Source organism: Hypomesus transpacificus, chromosome 17 (genome assembly GCF_021917145.1).
Source record: "Hypomesus transpacificus isolate Combined female chromosome 17, fHypTra1, whole genome shotgun sequence".
In the NCBI taxonomy this organism is placed as follows: domain Eukaryota; kingdom Metazoa; phylum Chordata; class Actinopteri; order Osmeriformes; family Osmeridae; genus Hypomesus; species Hypomesus transpacificus.
The window spans coordinates 15,827,365-15,850,927 of NC_061076.1; the positions used below are offsets into that span (position 1 = coordinate 15,827,365).

The 23,563-nt window shown below is 56.8% G+C and overlaps 2 protein-coding genes across 3 annotated transcripts in view; both read left to right on the forward strand.

Moving 5' to 3' along the window:
- Positions 1-23,512, forward strand: part of smg1 (SMG1 nonsense mediated mRNA decay associated PI3K related kinase) — a 36,506-nt gene extending 12,994 nt beyond the window's left edge. The window contains exons 24-64 of one of the 2 annotated variants that reach the window (XM_047038378.1): positions 156-301; positions 446-769; positions 1,257-1,401; positions 1,945-2,095; positions 2,185-2,305; positions 2,978-3,211; positions 3,384-3,535; positions 3,828-3,951; positions 4,136-4,280; positions 4,688-4,826; positions 5,113-5,337; positions 5,627-5,807; positions 6,377-6,538; positions 6,769-6,992; positions 7,212-7,366; positions 7,451-7,673; positions 7,946-8,192; positions 8,509-8,738; positions 9,335-9,586; positions 9,696-9,834; positions 9,943-10,052; positions 10,181-10,399; positions 10,717-10,910; positions 11,090-11,262; positions 11,448-11,727; positions 12,087-12,359; positions 12,879-13,113; positions 13,486-13,712; positions 13,917-14,073; positions 14,716-14,932; positions 16,410-16,687; positions 16,963-17,172; positions 17,350-17,481; positions 18,279-18,431; positions 19,661-19,840; positions 19,974-20,201; positions 20,436-20,647; positions 20,814-20,914; positions 21,089-21,268; positions 21,467-21,573; positions 22,000-23,512. In XM_047038378.1, coding sequence (XP_046894334.1) covers positions 156-301; positions 446-769; positions 1,257-1,401; positions 1,945-2,095; positions 2,185-2,305; positions 2,978-3,211; positions 3,384-3,535; positions 3,828-3,951; positions 4,136-4,280; positions 4,688-4,826; positions 5,113-5,337; positions 5,627-5,807; positions 6,377-6,538; positions 6,769-6,992; positions 7,212-7,366; positions 7,451-7,673; positions 7,946-8,192; positions 8,509-8,738; positions 9,335-9,586; positions 9,696-9,834; positions 9,943-10,052; positions 10,181-10,399; positions 10,717-10,910; positions 11,090-11,262; positions 11,448-11,727; positions 12,087-12,359; positions 12,879-13,113; positions 13,486-13,712; positions 13,917-14,073; positions 14,716-14,932; positions 16,410-16,687; positions 16,963-17,172; positions 17,350-17,481; positions 18,279-18,431; positions 19,661-19,840; positions 19,974-20,201; positions 20,436-20,647; positions 20,814-20,914; positions 21,089-21,268; positions 21,467-21,573; positions 22,000-22,077 — 7,663 coding nt within the window. In that variant the 3' untranslated portion in view covers positions 22,078-23,512. Of the gene's footprint in view, positions 1-155; positions 302-445; positions 770-1,256; positions 1,402-1,944; positions 2,096-2,184; positions 2,306-2,977; positions 3,212-3,383; positions 3,536-3,827; positions 3,952-4,135; positions 4,281-4,687; positions 4,827-5,112; positions 5,338-5,626; positions 5,808-6,376; positions 6,539-6,768; positions 6,993-7,211; positions 7,367-7,450; positions 7,674-7,945; positions 8,193-8,508; positions 8,739-9,334; positions 9,587-9,695; positions 9,835-9,942; positions 10,053-10,180; positions 10,400-10,716; positions 10,911-11,089; positions 11,263-11,447; positions 11,728-12,086; positions 12,360-12,878; positions 13,114-13,485; positions 13,713-13,916; positions 14,074-14,715; positions 14,933-16,409; positions 16,688-16,962; positions 17,173-17,349; positions 17,482-18,278; positions 18,432-19,660; positions 19,841-19,973; positions 20,202-20,435; positions 20,648-20,813; positions 20,915-21,088; positions 21,269-21,466 lie in introns of both variants that reach the window. The other variant, XM_047038377.1, reaches the window with a different exon arrangement.
- LOC124479583 overlaps positions 1-23,563 on the forward strand; it is a 272,624-nt gene that overhangs the window by 114,935 nt on the left and 134,126 nt on the right.

A 23,563-nucleotide genomic window follows, 5' to 3' on the forward strand; every position in this document is an offset into this window, starting at 1 on the left:
TACTCATCATGACCAGCTTATGTACAATACATACAGTGTATGTATTATATGAATGGGCGAGAATAGCGGGATGTTAAAGAAGGCAGAATGTGTATTTGGGTACATTTGACACGTTCTAGATGCTCAGCCTGTGTGTGTGTGTGTGTGTGTGTCAGGTTTGAGAAGGCAGCCCAGGAGTACCAGGACCTGCTGTCTGCAGTGACAGGCATGGACTGCTCCGTCAAGAGCTGTGACCGCTCCCTGCTCAAGCTGTCTGGAGCCAGCAACAGCACCGCGGCCAGCCCCAAGCACACGGGCAACGGTGAGTCTCACACACACACACCCACACCGACGTTAAAGGATTCCAGAAAAACAGGATGTGTGTAGGGCGAGGGGAAACTCGAGAGAACCAATTGTAAAAAAAAAAAAAAAAATAAATATGTACAAAATCCTTCCTCGCTCGCAGGCGACGGGCGCAAGACGGTCCTCCTCAAGTCCAGCGACTGCTCTGGCGAGGTGCTCAGCTTCCTGGCCAACAAGGCGTGCGAGTGCTACGTGGCGCTGTGCGACTGGCCCGCCGTGCTGGAGTGGCAGGTCAGCGTCCTGGCCCTGAAGAAGGGCGCCGCCGCCGGCAACATGGCCGCCGTGCAGCTCAAGACCGACTTCAACTACGTGCGGGCGCTGAGCCGCTTCGAGGACGGCGACTTCCCAGAGTGCCGAGCGCAGCTGGAGCTGTTGCCGGGCGACGACTACGGCCTGCTGAACGCTGCCGCCCCCAAGGACAAACTGGGTAAGAGAGCTGTGTTTGTGGACGGATGTGGTTGCTGTTTATACGTGTGTGTTTCATGCCTACAAAGAAGACTTTTACGTTATCATTTTTTACTGTGTGTGTGTGTGTGGTCTCGTTTAACTACCCTTGTGGGGACCAAATGTCCTCACAAGTACAGTGAACAATTGATGACTCTTGAACTCGGCCCCACAAGTTTGAATTACATTACGGGTTAGTGGTTGGATGACACGTGAATGGTTTTTTTTGAGTGAATGGTCGAGTCCCACTAGGATATTAAAATGAACGTGTGTGGTGTGTGTCGTCAGACCTGAAGTGGCTGCTTCCAGACTCCTCAGAGCTAACCTGTGTGTGTGTGCAGAGCTAACCTGTGTGTGTGCAGAGCTAACCTGTGTGTGTGTGTGCAGAGCTAACCTGTGTGTGTGTCAGACCTGCAGAGGCTGCTCCCAGACCCCTCAGAGCTAACGTGTGTGTGTGTCTGTGTCGTCAGACCTGAAGAGGCTGCTCCCAGCAGTGTTGAGTCCAGACCCCTCAGAGCTGCAGAAGGCCATCGAGGTGCAGCTGCTGCGGAGCGCCGTGGGCGCCATGACGACAGCCAATGACGAGCAGGAGCAGAAGGCCACGCCCTCCTCAGAGTGAGTGACAGGGTATTTCAGCGAATGGCAGAAGGAGGCGGGGCCTGTCATGCTAGTCAGGCCCAGGTCCCCAGACATGGATGAAGCGTAGCCCCTTATGTAACAGAACAGTTCTCTGACCATCAAAGATTTTTAGGCTCTAGGATCAGGCTTAATCCATGTCTGGGGAAACTGGAAATATCAAATGTCTTTCAACAACATTCCTGTAAGCAGTGTACCCATCGAAACTTGGCACACTGCGTACCTATAGCTAGAGTGGTGAATGGCAATGAGACGGTAATATGTAGTCGATTCAGTTGAACTCTAATGCACTTCTGTTCATCCCCATAGGGGTAGAAAGTTGTCTTTAGACAAAGGCTCAAACGATACAAAGAAACAAAAATAATATAAGGAATTCCACACCACATTGGTAGGCCTAACCTATTAAATGAAGCTTAAAATCCAAATATCTATTTATAAACAAACCCTCCCCTCCCAAAGTGGAGCCGTTCTGTGTTGGGGGTCTGGGTGTGTTTGTTTTGACGTGGCGCCTGCCCCGTGCAGCACCCTGGTGCGCTACCTGAAACAGACGGGTCGCATCTGCCTGGGCCCCCTGAGGATCTCCACGCTGACGCTGGCCGACGCCCTGCCCACGCTGCCCACCCTGCAGCTGCACTGCTGTGCCGCCCTGGAGAACGTCCTCACCAGCCAGGAGGTACACACACACACACAGACATCCACCCCGTTGATCCCCATGGATCTGGGAAGCGATGGGATCATGTGTGTGTGTGTGTGTGTGTGCAGGACTGCCTGGTGCCTCTGTACAGCGAGGCTCTGAGCTCCTGCAAACAGCAGGACGTGCAGCCCTGGCTCCACGCCCTCCGGTACACCCTGTTCCAGAGAGAGCTGCTGCTCAAGCTCAAAGGTAACGCGCGTGTGTGTGTGCGAGCCTGCTAGAATGTAAAGGCTAGACTTGTTTGAGGGCTAGGTCGGTGGGTGTTCCAGTGAATGGGTTTTAAAATGGAGTATTGCATACTTGAATCGCTTCAGGGTTCCCCCACCTTTTTGGGAATTTGAGGGGCGGGGGGGGAAATGGATCAAGGGCTTGCACGTTTTTGAAAATGGACATAATTGGACACGCGTCGTTGAGAGTGCGTCAATGAATATATTTTGTGCCAGGAATAGAAATAGACGAGAGTCTCTTCAGTGGAACACGACCCAGAGAGAGAGAGAGAGAGGTGCTCACAGTTGAGCCTCTCGGTTTGGTATTGTCATCCGTGTGCTTCGGCAAAGCCATCTGGTTCTCGTGATAAATATTCTCAGTGTGTTAACGGTCATTGACGATGAGCCTTTGGCTCACACCATGCTGTGTTGGGGCCTTGAACGGGAGGGGAAGTTGGGCCTGGATAGTCCTTTGAAGTGGATATTTTAAACGGGTGTGGAAGCCCAGTTTTGAATAAAAACCTACTTTTATCATTTCGATCAATATATTTTATCAATACATTCAGCAGTTGAAGGAAAAAAAAAAAACCTGCTCCCTTCTATTAGTTGAGATTTTGAAGCAGGTTGCTTGTCCCCCCCCCCCCCCCCCCCCCAGGTTCCTCAGCTCCGGTCGACGGCCACCTGACGGAGCTGTGTCTGACGGCCGTCAAGTTCGCCCGCAAGCAGGGCAACATCGCCCTGGCCACGCGCCTCCTGACCCAGTGCGACGAGGAGGGCGAGGGCGACGCGCTGAGCCGGGCCTTCCGCCGCCTGTCCCTAGAGGGCGCCGCGGGGGAGAGGTGGGCCCCGGAGCTGCAGATGGAGAAGGCCAAAGTGCTCTGCACGGCAGGTGAGCCGACGGGGGGGGACGGGGGACGCTGCCTTCACCTCAGCAGAGCTCTCTGCCTCGGAAGCACTCGGCAAGGGCGACCGTTTTCAAACTCTCTGCCCCGGATAGATTTCCAAACAAACCGCGGTCTCACACAGGCTCCTCCCTCCCCCCCCCCCCCCCCCCCCCTCAGGTCAGTCCATGGTTGCCATGGAGATGCTGAGCTCCTGGTGCCTGTCCTACTGTCGCTCGGGGAAGTGGGAGCGGGCGGCGTGCCGCTCGGTGCTCACGCTGTGCAAGTGGCTGCTGGCTGACTGGAAGGACCTGACCCCGCAGCTCAAACAGGTGGGAGCCGCCTTCCCTCCCTCCCTGTCCCCTCCCTCTTCCCCTCCCGTCTCTCAGCTCACCCCACGGTCACTGCTGGGGGTCGTCATCGGCCAACGGGGTCCGCTTCCAGTTGTTAGCTTCGACGGTTGTTTTTTGAGAGAAGTGACTGTTTGGGCGCTGTGTGCCTGATGTTGTCCTGTTCCTGACCACTAGGATAGAATAACCAACGTGTGTGTGTGTGTCTCTGTGTGTGTGTGTGTGTGTCTCTGTGTGTGTGTGTGTGTGTCTCTGTGTGTGTGTGTGTCTCCAGGTGGTGAAGAGGGCGGGGGGCACCTCTGCTGCGAGCCTGTCTCCCCTCAGCAGAAACATCTCCGCCCTGCTGGAGCTCCCCCTGGTGGAGCAGGGCATGCCCCGCATCACCGCAGAGACCACCGGTAAGGCCTCTCACACACTCACACACACACCAGACCTGACTCCCTTCACACAATGTGCTGACCTCCACCTGCGTGGCAGCTGGTAGCTTTTGGTTTTATGTTCTCCCTCTCCCCTTCTGTTTGTGCTCTCTCGCTCTCCTCCTCTGTTCTCGCTCTCTCTCTTCCCTCCTCTCTCCCTCTCCAGTGAGTGTGGGTGTGGGCGAGGCTGACTTTGTCCTGGGCCAGCTCTACCAGCTGTCCACCAGCCAGGCTCCTGAACTAGCCAAGTCCTGGGCCGCCCTGGCCAGCTGGGCCTACCGCTGGGGCCGCAAGGTGGTCGACAACGCCAGGTCAGTAGAGAGAGAGAGAGAGTGTGGGGCCAATGTTAGCCCACTCACAAACTTAAGTATAGACTGACTGATATATGACTACGACAGCTTACACCTGACACAACCACCCCCCTTTGCCATGTCGCTTGACATGTAGCTTTCCAAAGGTCGGAAAACAAATCAAATCATCCAGTCGACCATGTGAACTTGTAGTCAGGGAGAAACTGTGTAGAACAGGGGCCTGTTCCATGAGGCGAGTTCCCCCAACAAGCCAGGCTCGTGTCAGGGGAGAGTAAGGACGTGAGCCTGGCTTGCTGGGGGAACTCGCTTCCTGGATCCCACCCCTGGTCTTGCTGTCGGTGGGGTTGTGCCTGGCTCGTGTGTCTGCCGGAGCGGTTCTTGACTCGTGTCCGCCTGCCGTCTGCCAGCCAGGGGGAGGGCGTGCCCCTCCTGTCGGGGGAGAAGAGGGACATCGAGGCGCTGCTGCCGCCCGGCGTGTCGGAGGAGGACAAGGAGACCATGTTCAGCATCCTGGGACAGGCCATGTGCAGGCCCGCTGGCATCCAGGTAGGAGGCCCTGACCCCCCCCAGCCCTGACCCCTGCCGGGGTCTCAGTGTACGCACGTGGCTGGAGGGCGCGAGGAAAGGACTGCCTGGTTGAAATAAGACCTCCCCCTTCCCCTTCTGACTTACTCCTATTTCCTCCTAGCTCCCTCACCTGTCCCGTTCTCACTCCCTGGTTATCGCCTCCATTTTCATTTTGTGATTTTTAATAATCATTAAATCCATCATGAATAATTCAATAAACATCGAATTTCGTATACATTCCTAATTTCTTGGTGCGCGTCCCCAGGACGAGGACCTGGGCCTGCAGCAGGAGGAGGCCGAGGAGGAGGACGACATGGTGGACGTGATCTGGCGCCAGCTGCTGGCCTCGTGCCCCTGGCTGGCGGAGGCGGGCGAGCCCGTCACCGAGGGCCTGATCCGCGTGTGGCGCCGCGTGGTCGACCGCATCTTCAGCCTGTACCGCGTGGCCTGCCGCGCCTACTTCACCTTCCTCAAGCTCAACGCCGGCCAGGTGGGTGGAGGGGGAGGGTTACATTACATTTAGTCATTTAGCAGACGCTCTTATCCAGAGCGACTTACAGCAAGTACGGGGACATTCCCCCCCGAGGCAAGTAGGGTGAAGTGCCTTGCCCAAGGACGCAACGTCATTTGGCTCAGCCGGGAATTGAACTGGTGACCTTCAGATTACTAGCCTGATTCCCCACCGCTCAGCCACCTGACACCCTGTGGGGAGGTCCTGGGTGTGTTAGCGAAGCCTCCACGCCGCGTGTTAAGAGTCCAGTCTCCCTCCCGCCCTCCAGGCGCCCGTCGACGAGGACGACCCCAAGCTGCTGCTGGCCAACCAGGGCAGCAAGCAGAGCAACGACGACGTGATCGTCATGGCGACGCTGCGCCTGCTGCGCCTGCTGGTGAAGCACGCCGGCGAGCTGCGGGAGGGGCTGGAGCTGGGGCTGGCCTCCACCCCCACCGCCCCCTGGAGAGGTACCAGCACCACCCTGTCTGTCTCTGTCTGTCTGTCTCTGTCTGTCTCTGTCTGTCTGTCTCTGTCTGTCTGTGTCTGTCTGTCTGTCTGTCTGTCTGTCTGTCTGTCTGTCTGTCTGTCTCTGTCTGTCTGTCTGTCTGTCTGTCTGTCTGTCTGTCTGTCTGTCTGTCTCTGTATGTCTGTCTCTGTATGTCTGTCTCTGTCTGTCTCTGTCTGTCTGTCTCTGTCTGTCTCTGTCTGTCTCTGTCTGTCTCTGTCTGTCTGTCTCTGTGTCTGTCTCTGTCTGTCTCTGTCTGTCTCTGTCTGTCTGTCTGTCTCTGTGTCTGTCTCTGTCTGTCTCTGTCTGTCTCTGTCTGTCTGTCTCTGTCTGTCTCTGTGTCTGTCTCTGTGTCTGTCTCTGTCTGTCTCTGTCTCTGTCTCTGTCTCTGTCTGTCACTCTCTGTTTCTCTCTCTCTCTGTCTCTCTATCTCTCTCTCTCTCCCCTCCTCCTCCAGGGCCATGCATGGAGCATTTAGTATCTCTTTGGGGGTTCTAACCCTTCCTCCTCTCTCCCCTCTCCCCCCTGCAGGCATCATCCCCCAGCTGTTCTCCCGTCTCAACCACCCCGAGGCCTACATCCGGCAGAGCATCTGCAGCCTGCTGTGCCGCGTGGCCGAGGACTCGCCCTACCTCATCCTCTACCCGGCCATCGTGGGCTCCCTCTCCCTGGGGGGGGAGGCCCACAACTCAGGTACACACAGACTCGTGTTTGGTCTCTGGTTCGTTGCAGGGGCCGTAGGTTTCATTGTACATGGGTGGACCCACTTTTTCAAAACGGCAAATCTGTCGTCGTCCCCTCGCTGTTTATGAAGAAAAGCCTCTAACATTCCACATTCTCTGCTAATAAACCCCTCGCCCCCCCAACCACATCAACTGGTCTCACCCACGTTTTGACATCACCCCTCCGCCTTTGGTCTCCAGGCAGCAAGCTGCCATCGGCCCTGCCCACCTTCCTGGGCAGCATGCAGGGCGAGGGGCTGGGCGAGGAGGGGCTGGGCGAGGAGGGGCGCTCCCCGAGCGGGGCGTCGTCCCAGGGGAGCGAGGAGCTGGTGCCGTGCTCCAGCCAGGACCAGGCCATGATGCAGGACTGCTACGGCAAGATCGTGGACAAGCTGTCGGCCGCCAACCCCACCATGGTGCTGCAGGTATGTGGACTCGCTCTGTCTGTCTCTCTCTCTCTGGCTCTCTGTGTCTCTCTCTCTCTCTCTCTCTCTCTCTCTCTCTCTCTGTCTCTCTCACACACACGAATGGGAGTGAATGGTCGGGCCTCACTAGGCTAGAAAAACCAACCTCTGTGTGTGTTCCTCAGAGGCCAGGTGTGTGTCTCATCCTGCCCCCTCCTTCCTCCCCCCTCCTCCCCCCAGGTGCAGATGCTGGTGGGGGAGCTGCGCCGGGTGACCCTCCTGTGGGACGAGCTGTGGCTGGGCGTGCTGCAGCAGCAGCACATGCACGTGCTGCGCCGCGTGCAGCAGCTGGAGGACGAGGTCAAGAGGGTGCAGAGCAACAACACGCTGCGCAAGTGAGGCCCCGCACGCGCACACACGCACGCGCACAGCTCTGTTTGTGCCAAATGGTTACAACCCTCTCCCTCTCCCCGCCCCAGGGAGGAGAAGATGGCCATCATGCGGGAGAAACACTCGGCCCTGATGCGCCCCGTGGTGTTTGCCCTGGAGCACGTGCGCAGCATCACGGGCGCCCCGGCCGAGACGCCGCACGAGGCCAGCTTCCAGCGCGCCTACGGGGACTCCCTGCTCGCCGCCCTGGAGCGCCTCCGCAGCCCGCACAACCCCGCCAACCCCGCCAGCAGCTGGCTCCCCTTCAAACAGGTGGGTGGGAGGGAGAGGGAGGGAGGAGGGAAGAGAGAGGGAGAGGGAGGGGGAGGGAGAAAGAGAGGGGGGGGGAGGTGGAGTGAAAGACGCTTTGGAGACAGTTTTGCTCGCGACTGTTCCAAAAGGTGTGCACAAATGTGTCTCTGGCGTATGTGACGGCGAGAGAGGTTTTGTGTGTGTGTTGTTTCTCTGGCTGTGAGAAACTCCCTTGATAACATTCAGTGTGTGTGTGACACCCCCTGTGTGTGTGTGTGTGTGTTGCCTTCCAGATCATGCTGAGCCTCCAGCAGAGAGCCCAGAAGAGAGCCAGCTACCTGCTGCGCCTGGATGAGATCAGCCCCCGCCTGGCCTCCATGGCCGCCACCCAGATGGCCCTGCCGGGGGAGGTGACGGCCAGCGACGCCATCACCATCCAGAGCGTGGGCAGCACCATCACCATCCTGCCCACCAAGACCAAGCCCAAGAAGCTGCTCTTCCTGGGCTCGGACGGACGCAGCTACCCCTACCTGTTCAAAGGTGAGGAGGGAGGGGGAGCTGGTGGTGGTGTGGTTTTTGTTTTCCGTGGGATTTGGAGAGGGAGTGGGATTTGGAGAGGGAGTGGGATTTGGAGAGGGAGTGGGATTTGGTCTTAATGGGAATGTTTTTCTTGTTTAACCCTTAACCCCTCCCTTTCCTTCTCTCTCCTTTCCTCGCCTTCGCTCTCCTTCTCCCTCTCCCTGTCTGTGTCTCTCTCTCTCTGTGTCTCTCTCCCTCCCTTTCCCTCTCTCTTTCTCTCTCTCTCCTTCTCCCTGTCTCTGTCTGTGTCTCCCTCCCTCTCTCTCTCTCTCCTAAGGTCTGGAGGACCTGCACCTGGACGAGCGCATCATGCAGTTCCTGTCCATCGTCAACACCATGTTCACCAAGGTCAACCAGCAGGAGAGCCCCCGCTTCCACGCCCGCCACTACTCGGTGACGCCGCTGGGCACGCGCTCGGGCCTCATCCAGTGGGTGGACGGCGCCACGCCGCTGTTCGGCCTCTACAAGCGCTGGCAGCAGAGGGAGGCCGTGCTGCAGGCGCAGAAGGTAGCTGGGCACCGCGCCCCGGGGGGGGGATGGGGGCTGTTTGTGGTGGTGGTTTCCAGCGAGCTGACTCTCCTTTTTACCTTCCCATGCTCGGTGTCGCACTCGTATTCCTCCCTCACCTCACCCCCTCCTCTCTTCCCTCACCCATCTACCTCACCTCACCCCCTCCTCTCTCCCCTCGCCCATCTACCTCACCTCACCCCCTCCTTCACCCATCCACCTCACCTCACCCCCTCCTCTCTCCCCTCGCCCATCTACCTCACCTCACCCCTCACCCCCTCCTTCACCCATCCACCTCACCTCACCCCCTCCCCTCACCCCTCACCCCCTCCTTCACCCATCTACCTCACCCCCTCATCTCTCCCCTCACCCATCTACCTCACCTCACTCCCTCCCCTCACCCATCTACCTCACCTCACCCCTCACCCCCTCCTTCACCCATCTACCTCACCTCACCCCTCCTCTCTCCCCTCACCCATCTACCTCACCTCACCCCTCCTCTCTCCCCTCACCCATCTACCTCACCTCACTCCCTCCCCTCACCCATCTACCTCCCCCCCCCCCCCCCCCCCCCCCCCCCCCCCCCCCTCCTCCAGGCGCAGGACTCGTTCCAGCAGCAGGCCCCGGCCCTCCCCCTGGTCCCGCGGCCCAGCGAGCTGTACTACAGCCGCATCGGGCCGGCCCTGAAGGCGGTGGGCCTGACCCTGGACGTGTCGCGCCGCGACTGGCCCCTCGCCGTCACCAAGGACGTGCTCAAGGAGCTGATGGAGGCCACGCCCCCCAACCTGCTGGCCAAGGAGCTGTGGTGCTCCTGCGCCACGCCCAGCGAGTGGTGGAGGGTGACGCAGGTGAGGAGAGGGGGTCAGGGGGGGGGGTCGAGGAGAGAGAAGGGGGTCACCCGGAGGGCGTGGCGGTCCGCTGAAGCCCTGAGTGTAACTGGGGCTCTTCCCCCTGCAGGCCTACGCCAGGTCCACGGCAGTCATGTCCATGGTGGGCTACATCATCGGCCTGGGAGACCGTCACCTGGACAACGTCCTCATCGACATGACGACCGGGGAGGTGGTGCACATCGATTACAACGTCTGCTTCGAGAAAGGCCAGTGTTGGCGTGTGGGGGGGAAAGGGGGGCGTTCAGGGTTTTTACGCCCGTCTGCCTCAAGTAGGTCAGGTGAGCACCCAAGTTAACGCGTGTGTGTCCCTACAGGGAAGAGCCTGCGTGTGCCAGAGAAGGTTCCGTTCAGGATGACCCACAACATCGAGACGGCCCTGGGCGTGACTGGGGTGGAGGGAATCTTCCGGCTCTCCTGTGAACAGGTGAGCAGGACCGAGAACACGCCTCGCAAACCTTTCAGAGCGTTGTCACTTTTCAGCTAGTTGTGTACTTTTTTTTGTATTTTCTTTTCGTCATTCCTCTTTCTCCTTTCCTTCCTCCCCCCTCCCAGGTGGTGCAGATGATGCGCAGGGGCCGGGAGACCCTGTTGACCCTGCTGGAGGCGTTTGTGTACGACCCCCTGGTGGACTGGACGGCCGGCGGGGAGGTGGGCTTTGCGGGGGCCGTGTACGGCGGCGGGGGCCAGCAGGCGGAGAACAAGCAGAGCAAGAGGGAGATGGAGCGTGACATTACGCGCTCGCTGTTCTCCTCACGCGTGGCCGAGATCAAGGTGAGGGCCCGCCGAAGCTAGCTAGGCATACCAAACGGATTCGTTCCTTGTTTTTTTTTGTTTCAGTATTTTGTTTTTGGGTGTTTTTTTCCGTGTTATAACGTTTCCATCGCCAGATTTCTAACGTGCTGAGGTGATTTTCATTTAGATTTTTTTTATGCGATTATATTTGTTTTATTTTTGGCGGACATCAGGCCTTTTTAAATTATCATCGTTATTTGGGAATTTCTTTCCTTGGATATGTGCACGCTGAAATCTAAATGTTTTTCTCCCTACCTCCACACCCCCGTGGTCCCCCCCCCCCCCCACCCCTGCAGGTGAACTGGTTTAAGAACCGCGAGGAGATGCTGGCCGTGCTGCCCCAGGTAGAGGCGGCGGTGGGTGAGTACCTGGGCCTGCACCAGCTGCTGTCCCAGGGGGAGAAGCTGCAGGCCAAGCTGCTGGAGGAGACGGCCTTCCTGGAGGGAGCCGACAGCCAGCCCGACCACGCCGTCCTCACCCTGGAGCACCGGTCAGGACCTGGGAAGGAGGGATTTGTTTTTTTTTAGCAACCTCTCATTGTCCCCTTAATCTAATTTGGGATCTGCTTCTACACCCCCTATTTTCTTTCCTATCTGTCCCTTCATTTGTCCCTCTCTCTCTCTGTGTGTGCGTCTCTCTCTCTCCCCCTCTCCCCTGTCTCTCTCTCAGCTCCTCTGAGCACACCCAGCTGCAGTGTCGTCAGCGCACGGTGCAGGAGGCCGTCCAGGGCAAGCTACAGGACCTGGAGCAGTGCATCTCCCAGTACCAGGCGGCCTTCACCAGCCTGGAGGCCACGCAGCTGGCCAGCCTGCTGCAGGACATCAGCAGCCCCATAGACCTGGGTGAGGACCGGAGGGGAGGAAGGGGGTGGGTTAGGACCTAGGGGGTGGGGAGAGTTACCTCACCTGGGCACCGTGAACTGCCCTTTACAGCGTTTCAGGGTCTTCCCAGTCAACCACAGGCAAGAATCTCGCCCATAAAACCCTACTTCCTAACCCCCCCTCCCTCCCTCCCCCCCCCCCCCCAGGCCCACCCAGCTACGTCCCGGCCACGGCCTTCCTGCAGAACGCGGGCCAGGCCCACCTGATCAGCCAGGTGGAGGGCCTGGAGGCGGAGGTGGGCTCCCTGCTGCAGCAGCGCCGCGGGGCCCTGCGCGGCTGCCTGGAGCAGCTGCACAGCTACGCCACGGTGGCGCTGCTGTACCCGCGCGCCACGCTGCTGCGCCACAGGGCCCACCAGTGGAAGCAGTGGATGGAGGAGCTGCTCCGCGACATGACGGTGGAGCACTGCCAGCAGACATACAGGCAGTCAGTGGGCCTCTGTTCATACACTCATGCTTGGGTCTCTCTGACTCTCTCTCTCTCTGACTCTCTCTCTCGCTCTCTGACTCTCTCTCTCTCTCTGACTGACTCTCACTCTCTGTCTGCCCCTCTGCTTATGTTTGGTTCGTTCTTCCATGTCAGATCTCGTTCCTCGTTTTGGTGAACTTCTTCCTGCTCTGTACCGTCACCTCTCTAATACACTCTGCATCGATTTCCATTTACTTTTTAGTTAGTATTAATTTTTTATTTTCATCATTTAACGTATCGAGTTGAAAGATTCAATCCCCCCCAAACATGCAGCTAGCTGCTCCTAACCAGCCCCTCTCCCTCTCTCCCCTCCCCAGGTACGAGGCCCTGTTCTCCCCCCAGCCCCCGCCGGCGACCTGCCAGTTTGTGTCGTCCGTGGAGCTGGCCCTGCAGCGCCAGGCCTCCGACACCAACGGGCGCGTCCTGCGCCAGGCGGAGCGCGTCAAGGCCGAGGGCGCCTCGCCGCAGGCCTGCGAGGAGCAGCTGCAGGAGATCGAGCGCTGCATCGGCGTGTTCCTCCGGGAGAACCCCGAGCAGGGCTCCCTCAGCCTGGCCGGGGTCCTGGTATCCGCCCTCTGCACCCTCTCCAGGTGGGAGCTCCGGGGGTCAGGGTCGAGGCCCGGGGGGTGGAGGGTTGTGGAGGGATTAGCCAGACTGGACTGACACGGAAAGGCCTGTGGGAAAGCCACAGCTGAACGCATCAGTCCTGGTCTCGATATCGTGGAGTCTTTGCTACGGGGTGGTTATCCGGTGGCTGATCCCGGGTCTGTTTGCCACCTAGTGGTTACAAATGGTTTTGCTCCTCCCAGAAAGAGGTTATGTCTGATGCATCGTCCGCGTTCACGCGCATCACTTTCAGAAAGCCCCCCATTTAATATCCATGCAGTGTTCTCCAGTCCAGAACAGGGGATCCATTGGATGGGAGGGCTCCCAGTTTTCAGATAGATAAAACGCCCCGGGTGGAATTGGTGGGATTTTTATTTATTGTTATTGCTCTTTTAACACAAAGCCCCTCCTCCCTCTCCCATCCTCCCTCTCTCCCCTCCTCCCTCTCCCATCCTCCCTCTCTCCCCTCCCTCTCCCCTCCTCCCTCTCCTGTCTACCCCCAGACGCAGCCTGGTGATGGAGGGCGCGGCGGGCAGTGCCGGGGAGCAGCTGGTGGAGCTAACGTCCCGGGACGGGGCCTGGTTCCTGGAGGAGCTGGGCAGCATGAGCGGCAACGTGACGGCCCTCTGCCAGCTGCTGCAGCGCTGCCCCCTCCTGCCCCACGACCTGGACCTGCCCGCCCCTGCCGACACCGCCAGCACCCTGTACCTGGCCAACGCTGTCTACACCTGCCTGCAGGTCAGGAGGCCTCCCTGCTGCGTCTGTGTGTCTCTGTCACTGTGTCTGTCACTGCGTGTCACTGTGCGTGTCACTGTGTGTGTGCTGTTGTGGTTGATGAGATACTCGTGGCTCCAGCAAATCTACCGATCCCTGGAGGTCTATAAAAATGGCTCGACTGTGAAATGAGGTTTTGCCATTTAATACCTCTGGAATATTGAATTCCCTCTCTCCCCTCTCATTCTCTCTTACTTACCCTCTCTCTCTCTCTCTCTCTCTCTCTCTCTCTCTCTCTCTCTCTCTCTCTCTCTCTCTCTCTCTGTCTCTCTCCCTCCCTCTCTCTCCCTATCTCTCTCTCCCTCTCTCTCTCTCCCTCTCCCTCCCCGCTCCCAGGAGCTGAACACCAACTTCCGTCAGATCATCTTCCCCGAGGCGCTGCGCTGCATGCTGAAGGGCGAGCCCACCCTGGAGGCCATGCTGTCTGAGCTGGACCTGCTGGTGGAGCAGAGCGCCGACGGGGTCTCCCTGCAGGGGCTGGCCGACGCCCTGCACGCCCACCTGGCCGGCGCCGCCATGGGCCTGGAGGAGGACGACAGCGGCCACTGCCTCCACGTCACCAGGTAGAGCCCCCCCCCAGAGGAGAAACCACTATAGACTGTATAAATATACTAGATGTATTTCAAAAGTACATCGAATATAGTATTGACTTAACTGTCTTGCTACTGTTAGCTAGCCAGCTACTTCTACTTGGGGTTAGAGCAGTGTAGAAGCCCCCCCACCCCCACCCTTGAGGCTGACCCGTGTGTGCGTCCCCCCCCCCCCAGGCTGCTGCGGGCCCAGTACTCTGAGCTGATCCAGCCTCGCACCCTGGATCGGCCCGGCCACGACACGCCCAAGATGTCGGCCGGACAGATGCTGCTGGTGGCCTTCGACGGCATGTTCGCCCAGCTGGAGGCGGCCTTTGGACAGCTCACTGAGAAGGTAGCTCCCTCCCTCTCCTTCCTTCCTCCCTTTTGCTCCTTCCCTTTCTCCCTCCCTCCCCTACTTTCCTCCCTCCTTCCCTTTCTCCCTCCCTCCTTCTCCCCCACCTTCCCTCCCTCCCTCCTTCCTTCCCTCTCTCCCTCCCTCCTTCCTTCCCCCTCCTTCCCTCCCTCTCCTTCCTTCCCTCCCTCTCCCCCACCTTTACTCTCTCCCTCACTAAAGCTTAGCACCCTGCTGGTCTAAACCTTAATCCAGCCTTTCTCAATCCTGGTCCTCAGGGTCCCCTGTCATGCGTGCTTTAGATCAGGGCTGTTTAACCCTGGTCCTCGTGCCCCTTCATGCCATGCATGTTTTTCGATGTTTTCCTGCTCCAACACGTCTGATTCTAGTGATCAGGCTCCTACTGAGCTTGATCTAACGAGCCAATTGTTTGACTGAGGTGTGATGGAAGAGGGAAACATTTGAAAAGGAGCAGGGTTGAGAAAGGCTGCCCTAAACGCCCTCCTGCTCTCTCCCCGAGATTGCTTTACTTGACTTTTAGGGCAGCATGATAAAGGGCCTTATATGCCAGTCATTTGTATTCTTCTCCTTCGAATGAATGAAACAATGCTCTTGTTCTTCTTCTCCTCCTCCCCTGTGTAGCTGGCGTCCCTGGAGGTGCCGTCGGCGTGGCGCAAGGTGGACGTGCTGTGGGAGGCGCGGGCGGCCCAGGCCCACCTCCTGGACAGCCCCGCCCAGCGGCACGTCCTGGACAGCCCCGCCCAGCGGCACGTCCTGGAGGAGGTGTTCTTCATCGCCAGGCTGCAGACCATCCGGGACTTCTTCAGGCTCTGCTGCTCCTTCGCCCAGACGCTCGCCGGTACGGGCCCCACTCTCGCCACACCCAGCCTTTAGTCTCTCCTTCCCCCCTCTTGACTTGGTCTAGTCACACGGACAGGAGGATCCTGTTTACTTCATTATAAATCGCTAAATCTATATTTGTAGTGTCACCCCCCTCTTGGTATGTCTAACTGTTAGTGCTGTCAGTTTAACGCGTTATTAACGGCGTTAACGCAAACCCAAATTAACGGCGTCAATTTTTTTATCGCGCGATTAACGCTCTTTTTGGCCTAGCAAACTTTGTAGTTTTTTTTGACATGCTGTTGCAACAACTACCGAAGTTAGAAAAACTACAACACCACACCGGATCTAGCTAGACCGGAAACAGAACAACAGGCACGCCACACACTTGTTTGGCTTGCGTCGTCATCTGCCGCTTGTCCGGGGATCGGGTCGCGGGGGCAGTGACCTAAGCAGGGAGGCCCAGACTTCCCTCCCCCCGGCCACTTCCGCCAGCTCTTCCTGGGGGACCCCAAGGCGTTCCCAGGCCAGCTGAGAGACATAGTCCCTCCAGCGTGTCCTGGGTCTTCCCCGGGGCCTCTTCCCAGTGGGACGTGCCCGGAACACCTCACCAGGGAGGCGTCCAGGAGGCATCCTAATCAGATGCCCGAGCCACCTCAGCTGGCTCCTCTCGACGCGGAGGAGCAGCGGTTCTACTCTGAGCCCCTCCCGGATGACCGAGCTTCTCACCCTATCTCTAAGGGAGAGCCCGGCTAAAGGGCTCCCTGTCTCTCTGTTTGGCTTGCGATCCGGCTAAAGCGTAGTAGCAGAGCCCGTTTACGGATATGAGACATTCTCTGGTAGTAGGTTAACTTTACGTTTTGAGTGGATGGCGAGCGCGAGACGCCGAAATGGATGCCAATAAGATTCTGAATGGAAAGTTTACTTTTAAAAAGTTGCAAAATGGTTCCATTGACAAGACCAAGTGATCTGTGTGTTTTGTCGTTGTAAAATGAGCTATCATTGCAGCACGTCCAGTCTGAAATACCACTTGATGGCCAAGCACACAGATGATGCAAATTCTCCGCCCCCTCGTCAAAGCCAGGCGATTGCAATGTTGTTTTCAATAACAACAAATATTTGCACGAAGCAATCCGAACCACTTTTCCATGTTGATAAGAGCATTAAAATTTGAAAAAAGAATGGGACAAAAAGAAATCAAGGGACATTTAGAATAGATAGAAATAGAAATGTGCGATTAATTGTGATTAATCGCGAGTTAACTATGACATTAATGCGATTAATCGCGATTAAATATTTTAATCGTTTGACAGCACTACTAACTGTACATACTGTTGTGTTTGGATGAAGATGCTCAATCCCTCCCATGATGTTAAATGGGTCAAATACAATCATGTTGTTCACTTTGGCAAAGTCATTTATAATCTGTAGGGGAAAAACGGTTTAGCCGGAGCAGTGAACCATCCCCCTAACATCTCCCCTCCCCCCCCCCCAAGGCACCTGCCCCCCAGCAGGGGAGGACCCCGGCCCCCCCAACGGGCCCGTGGGCCTGGGGAAGCCCCTGTACCGGGGACCCGTGGCGGGGGCGGCGGCGGTGGTGAGCGAGGAGCAGATGAGCAGGCCCATCAAGGCCTTCACGGCCGAGTTTGTGCGTCAGATGCTGATGGGGCTGCCCACCCAGGCGCTGGGCCTGGCCCTGTGCAGCGCCCTCTCCGGCCTGGGCCTCGACCTCATCAGCCAGGTGGAGGCCAAGGACTTTGGGGCCGAGGGCAAGGTCAGTCACAGGAGGACCGCGTCTGGCAGAAATCGCTTTTGTTTGAAGTTATTTATTGATGTTTTTTTTTTTTGCTGACTCAGTTTTTTTTGTGTTTTTAGCTTTGTTGCTTGAAGTTTTTTATGAATAATAATTATTATATAAAAATGGGGGGGGGGGGGGGGATGGGTTGTGCATATTGTGGTGTTGAGAGAGCTAAGTCACTCCTTTCTAAGGAGGGAATGACCAGAGGCATTCGACTGACATGACCCCCACCCCCCCCCCCCCCCTTCCAGGTGAGCCTGGACGAGCTGTGTAAGAAGGCGGTGGAGCAGGGCATGGCGGCCGGCCGGCTGTCCCAGCTGCTGCTCAACCGGGCCACCGTCCTGGCCTCGTCCTACGACACGGCCTGGAAGAAGCTGGACATGGTGCGGCGGCTGGAGGCCGGCCTGGAAGCCGCCCAGCTCAGCCTTCAGAGGACCCAGCTGCACATCGCCATGTTCCAGGTGAGCTGGGGAGGCGCGTGTCCCTGGGATCAACCTCCTGACCTGGGCCCGTCTGGTAAACCGCTTGGCCTGGGGCCCAGGTCTGACTGGCCCCAATCGACCGGTGGTTCACCACTAATCCCTCAAGGTCAGCCCAGTTGTGTTCATGGTGTGTGTGTGTGTGTGTGTGTGTCTTAGTGGCAACACGAGGACATCCTGGGCCCTCAGCCCATGAGCGTGAGCCCCCCTCCTCGCTCCATCATCCTCAGCAGCATGAAGAAGAAGATGTACAAGCTGAGCCAGGACGAGGCGGCCATCGCCGCGGTGCAGGTGAGGCCCTGCTCACACCACCACACCACGGCCTCTCGGGGACCCCCCTGGCCCTCGGGGACCCCCTGGCCCTCGGGGACCCCCTGGCCCTCGGGGACCCCCCTGGCCCTCTGGATCCGCCTGGTCCTTGGGACCCCCCTGGCCCTCGGGGACCCCCCTGGCCCTCGGGGACCCCCCTGGCCCTCTGGATCCGCCTGGCCCTCGGGGACCCCCCTGGCCCTCGGGGACCCCCCTGGCCCTCTGGATCCGCCTGGTCCTTGGGGACCCCCCTGGCCCTCGGGGACCCGCCTGGCCCTCGGGGTGCATGTTCTACATGTTTCCCCTGCTTCGACACACCTGACTCATATGAACGGGTTATGTAGCCCAGCAGAAGCCTGATGACGACCCGTTCATTTGAATCAGGAGTGTTTGAGCAGGGGAAACATCTCGAGCATGCAGGGCAGGGGGGTCCCTGAGGACCCAGGGATGAAGAACACTGCTGCTAGTGGACTGGGCTGTGTTCAGACGGCCTTATCATGGCTCTTGGAGTTGGAGACGGTTGACTGGGAAAAGTATAGTCTGGTGTTAAGGTATTTATGTGCTTCATGTTTTGGCTACCCACAATGTTTTTGGGGCTTTTTTGTTATCAGTGACCTATGCACCTTGTCTCTCGGAAGTCGCTTTGGGTCAAAGCGCCTGCTAAATGAATACATGTAAATACATCTGCCAGTGCAGTCTTGGGAGCTGGTGCTTGCGTTAGGCCTGCTAGCTGGCTCTGAGCCCTCCCTGAGCAGGATGCCATGTCCCGCCCCCCTCAGGAGAAGCTGGCGGTGCTGGAGGCCAGCATCGAGCAGCGCCTCAAGTGGGCCGGAGGAGCCAACCCCGCCCTGGCCCCCGTGCTGCAGGACTTTGAGCTGACCATCAGCGAGCGCCGCGCCCTCGTGACCCGGGAGAGCCAGCGCACCAGCCAGGTAGCACCCACACACACACACACCTTACTAGGGGTGTCACGATACCAAAAATTCAGTAGTCGGTGCCAATACCATTAAAATAACACGATTCTCGATGCCAATTTCGATACCATGGTAAAAAAAAAAAAGAGAATTGTCTAAGATTCCATGTAGGCTACTTGAACCATGAACTTCTTTAAAATATTTGAAAAATAGCAAAATGTCCTACAAAGACATACAAAACATGTGCAATAGAGCATAGCACAACATAATAAAGTGCAATTAAGCCATTCAGCTAACAAGATGAACATGACATGAGTTTACCTTCTAAGCTATGGGCTAACGTTAAAACTACAGCTAACCTAAACTATGTACATAAGCCATTGTAACACACGTGCCCACCATCTCAAACATAATGTAACGTGTATTTTAGTATGACAGATGAAACAAACAGAAAAAGAGCATTCTTTGGATGTATTCAGAATTTCGCCGCGACTTCAACGAACATTGATTTATTTTGTATGATGCCAGATGTTAGCATCGGTGCTGCGCCTCTTCTGGAACTGAATCAGAACTTGCCTTGAATTCTTTAAACAAATCCAGATGACGATCTTTCAGGTGCTTAGCTAAATTGGAAGTATTCCCCCTTGGTCTGAAGACTGCGGTAGCATTTTTTGCATAATGGCTTCTGCGGATTAATTATAACGCCACGGTCATCTGCCTCAAACGCAAACTACTTTTTTTTGCCTTTCTTGTCAACAAGTCGAAGCGGGGCGATCGCTAAAGTAGCAGTTGTTATCTTGTTTTTCTTAATGTAAACGTCGACTGGAACACTCCTGAAAGGCGCAGCACCGATGCTAACATCTGGCATCGGCGCTCACGGTACTTACGGTGCTTCAAAAAAATGGGCATCGTCGGTGTTTTGTTATTTTAGCATCGGAAGGTACCGTAAGTATCGGTTCTCGTGACATCCCTACACCTTACAGCTCAGAGTTTGGGTTAGGAACAGGCCGGAATCCAACCAAGCCGTCCTTACCTGAATTCCTATCTGAATACATGCCGGTCATCTATTATAAAGGCATGTCTTTCACCTTTCATTCTGTTGCTTTCAAAAGGCAACCAAACCATTCTGTTGGGGCGAACTTAAATAGGTTTAAATAGGTGGCACCTAACATTAGCTAGCAGATGACGGTAGCAGTAGCGTTGACCGCACGCTCCCGCGGTAATGGTATCCGCGACCCCCCGCGCAGGTGACCTTCCTGTGCTCCACCATCCTGAGCTTCGAGGGGCTGCGCACGCGGACGCCCGAGGCCCTCAGCATGGACGCCGCTCTCTTTGAGCTGCTCAAGCGCTGCCAGCAGACCTGCTCCTACGCCGCCCAGTTCAACACTAGCGTGTCCCCCCTGGAGCTGCAGCTGCTGCACCGGCTGGTGAGGCGAAACGAGTGCACCCACACGGAAAAAAAAACAAAAGCCACAACAGTCAACTTTGACTGTGCCCTTACAGTACACCTGGGGGGGGAAACGACTCTCCTGACCCCGAGCTCTCTTCCCAATCCCCCAGGGCCCGGCCGTGGACCTGCCCATCGGCAGCCCCGCTTGGCTGGCGTGCGCCCAGGAGCAGCTGGCCCAGGAGCTGTGCTCCCAGCGGGCGGCGCAGGCGGAGCGCGAGCAGCAGCTGGAGGCGGCGGGCGAGGCCCAGCAGCTGCTGGTGGACGCCATCAAGGGCATCCTGTCCAGCCACAACCGCCAGCTGGCCGACGTCAAGCACCTGCTGAGGGCCATGGCCAAGGTAGGCACGGCGCGTTTGGCGCTGGCATGGCCGCGCAGTCGAACCAAATGCACACTGATGATCAGTCATTGAATATACATAGTATGAAGTAACACTAACAGATGGCAGTTTACCGTGGGTTATGCATAATAACCCCCTGCTTGTCACAGCTATGGTGTTTAAGCGCACCCCCACACACATGGGGGGGCCCCACTCTGCGCCTCACCCTAACCTGTCCCCCCCCCCCCCTCCCAGGACGAGGAGAACGCGCTGGCGGAGGGCGAGGACGTGCCCTACGAGGGCAGCGTGCGGCAGTTCCTGTCCGAGTACAAGGCGTGGCAGGACAACATGCAGATGGTGCTGTTCACCGTGGTGCAGGCCTCGGGCCAGCCGCGCTGCCCCGACCAGCTGGAGCTGCTGCAGGAGATCCCCGCCACGCTCAAGGAATTGCACGCCCAGAGCCAGAGGTGAGGAGGGGGGACACGCACACACGCAGCCCGTGTGGAAGTAGCCTACAGGGCCCAATGTTTGGCCGCCTTGGGCATGGCACATGGCGTATTTCTCCGGCGGTACTCACAGGTTGACTGGTTTAATCGGGCGTGCGCTCACCCCCTGCTCTCCTCCTCCCTGCAGCGTGTACAACGGCCTGGTGGGCTTTGCGTCTCCCCTGGTGACCGAAAGGGCCGGCGACTGTGCCAGCCCCACCTCCACAGCTCAGAGCAGCTTCGCTGCGGGTGCGTCACCACGGGGAACAGCACGCCCGACGGATGACTGTGTACACGCACACGCGTGATGTGACCTTCGGTTGTGTTCAATGGATGTTTTATTGTTCTCTCTCTCCCTGCCTCTCTCGCTCTCTGCCTCTCGCTCTCTGCCTCTCGCTCTCCGCCTCTCTCTCATTCCACCAGCTGTGCGATGCACCAGCGCCAAGACCCAGCCGGACTCCATGTCCCAGAACGCCCGCAAGCCCCTCCTTTCCCGTAACCTAGACACCCCCGCGGACACCCCGCCCAGCACGCTGGTTCTGACCACCAAAGGCATGAACCCCAGCCCCAAGCGGGCCGTGCGGGACCCCAAGACGGGACGAGGTACGTCCGGCCCCAACCCCCGGCTCTAACCCCTGGGTCAAACCATGCCCACCAGTAGTCCTGACTTATGGCTGAGCTGACGTTGCGAACTTTAATTTCCTCGACTTCTTTTGTGGTCGTGTGCATGTGAGGAATGATGGGAGTCTGGTGGTTGAAGTTGGACTAAATGCCTTTTGGTATTGTTGGTTGTGGTCCCAGCTGTCCAGGAGAGGAACTCGTATGCGGTGAGCGTGTGGAAGAGGGTAAAGGCCAAGCTGGAGGGCCGAGATGTAGACCCCAACCGGAGGATGAGCGTCACGGAGCAGGTAGAACTGACACACAGTCACTCTCACCTTCTAAGACACCGACATGAACAGATACAAGACTTCCACCAAACGTCTGACCATAACGAACCGTATTGAGCTCGATCGGACGATATTATCGGACGATATTATCGGACGATATTATCGGACGATATTATCGGACGATATTAGGTATCGGCATTTATAATGGCCGATAAATGAATATTATTATAATTTTTATTATTGTGTTTTTGTTCAAAGGACTTTAAGTTTCATATCTTAAGTTTATATTTTTATATCGGCCTTAAAAATCCTTCATCGGTCGGGCTCTAGTATTTACTTGGATGTTGTCTTAGTAGAGGCTACAAAAAGTTTCATAAATGTCGCCTCCCTGTTTTCCCGGGGGGGGGGGGGATAAAAATGTCTCTTTCTCTGAATGTCCCTTCTTAGGTGGACTATGTCATCAAGGAAGCCACCAACATGGACAACCTGGCCCAGTTGTACGAGGGCTGGACAGCCTGGGTGTGATTGGGGACACGGCTCAATCTCATTGGTCCAGCGCCGGGTTAGACATCCAACCAGAATCCACCAGGGTCTGGGCGACGGGAGCTGCGCAGCACCCAATGTGCCGCAACCAATCGGGGGAAGGCTGGGGAGGGCGGACGCCTAGACCACCCACCCCCCCCTCAACTTCTGGGGGCCCACCTGGGGCACCCGTGGCAACTGCTGCAACTACCACTGTCTCCCCCACCCCCCCTCCCCCTCCCCAGGGTGATCCAGCTGACCCAACGCTAGTGGGGGGGGGGTTTGCACCCGTATCCCGTACGGTGTTTGAAAATGGGGGAGCTGTCCAAGACGGGGGATGAGGGAGGGCGGGGGGAGCGGGGGGAGGTGGGGTTGACAAAAGCACCCCCCCTCCCTGCTTTGAACCAACGCTTTCCCCACCCCCCCACCCCTGAGATCCATCATCCACGGTCCGCTCAGGATTGCCCCAGTTGATAAAACAAACAGACACGTCTGTCCTGCCACAGGGGGATTGAGCAAGGAAACAGGACAACCTTATGTGGACACAGGCCTAGCCTTGTAAACATTGTCTACCTTTAAGAGCAAAGATGATTGGTCTGGACCTTGGAAGGCAGACCTGGGCAGGGATCTAAGAGGCTTCCCAGGGGGCCAGTTGTCTGTTCCTGTTTTTCTGTATGCTTTCCCTGTTGGTAAAGTTATTCTGATTGGGCCAGTGGCAGGTCTACGTGTGATGTGATTGGGCAGTGTGGTGTGGGTGGGTGGGAGAATCCATAAGCTCAATGGACCCCATCTTGAAGCCTGAGAGAAATTGTATTTCCAGGAGGAAAAGACGGTGGGATCAACTTTCTCCTCAAACATTTATCATAAGGATGAGAAAAAAAATAAACTACTTATTTTACACTTTCCGAATGTTTATCGCACCAAATTTCACTAATTGTCAGGAAATGGAGATTCACTGTCATGTGTTTTTGATTGTCTTTGGCACTGCATATGATGTGCTTCAAGTAAACAGAACATACCGTCTGAAGTTCAATTTTTGGGTTGATTTCTGAACGGACTAAGAGGGACAAAATGGACTGTGTGGAGAGAGGAGAGATTGAGGGAAATCGTTTTTTCATATCTATTTTCCTTAAATGTGCAGCTTTAATCTCTGTGTCATAGGTTTTTCTCTTGACCCTTCTTTGAGAATAACCTTTAGAATAGATTGCTGCCTTTTTTGACTTGCCTGTACGAAGCTTCAACTCTCCCAATATGTAACCCCCCCCCCCCCTCCCCTTCCGAAGCTTGCGTTTTACTAATCTTGACTTTCTAGTTTTACATTTTTAGTAGGAGAAATGCATTAAGAAATAGTGATTTTTCGGTGGTGGTGCAAACTGTTATTTCTTAAGATTTTATTCGTTTCTGTTTGATGCCAAATAAACTTGGATTTAAAAAGACATTCTTTGTCTTATTTTTTTTAATACACAGACTTGTGTATATTATGCTGTAC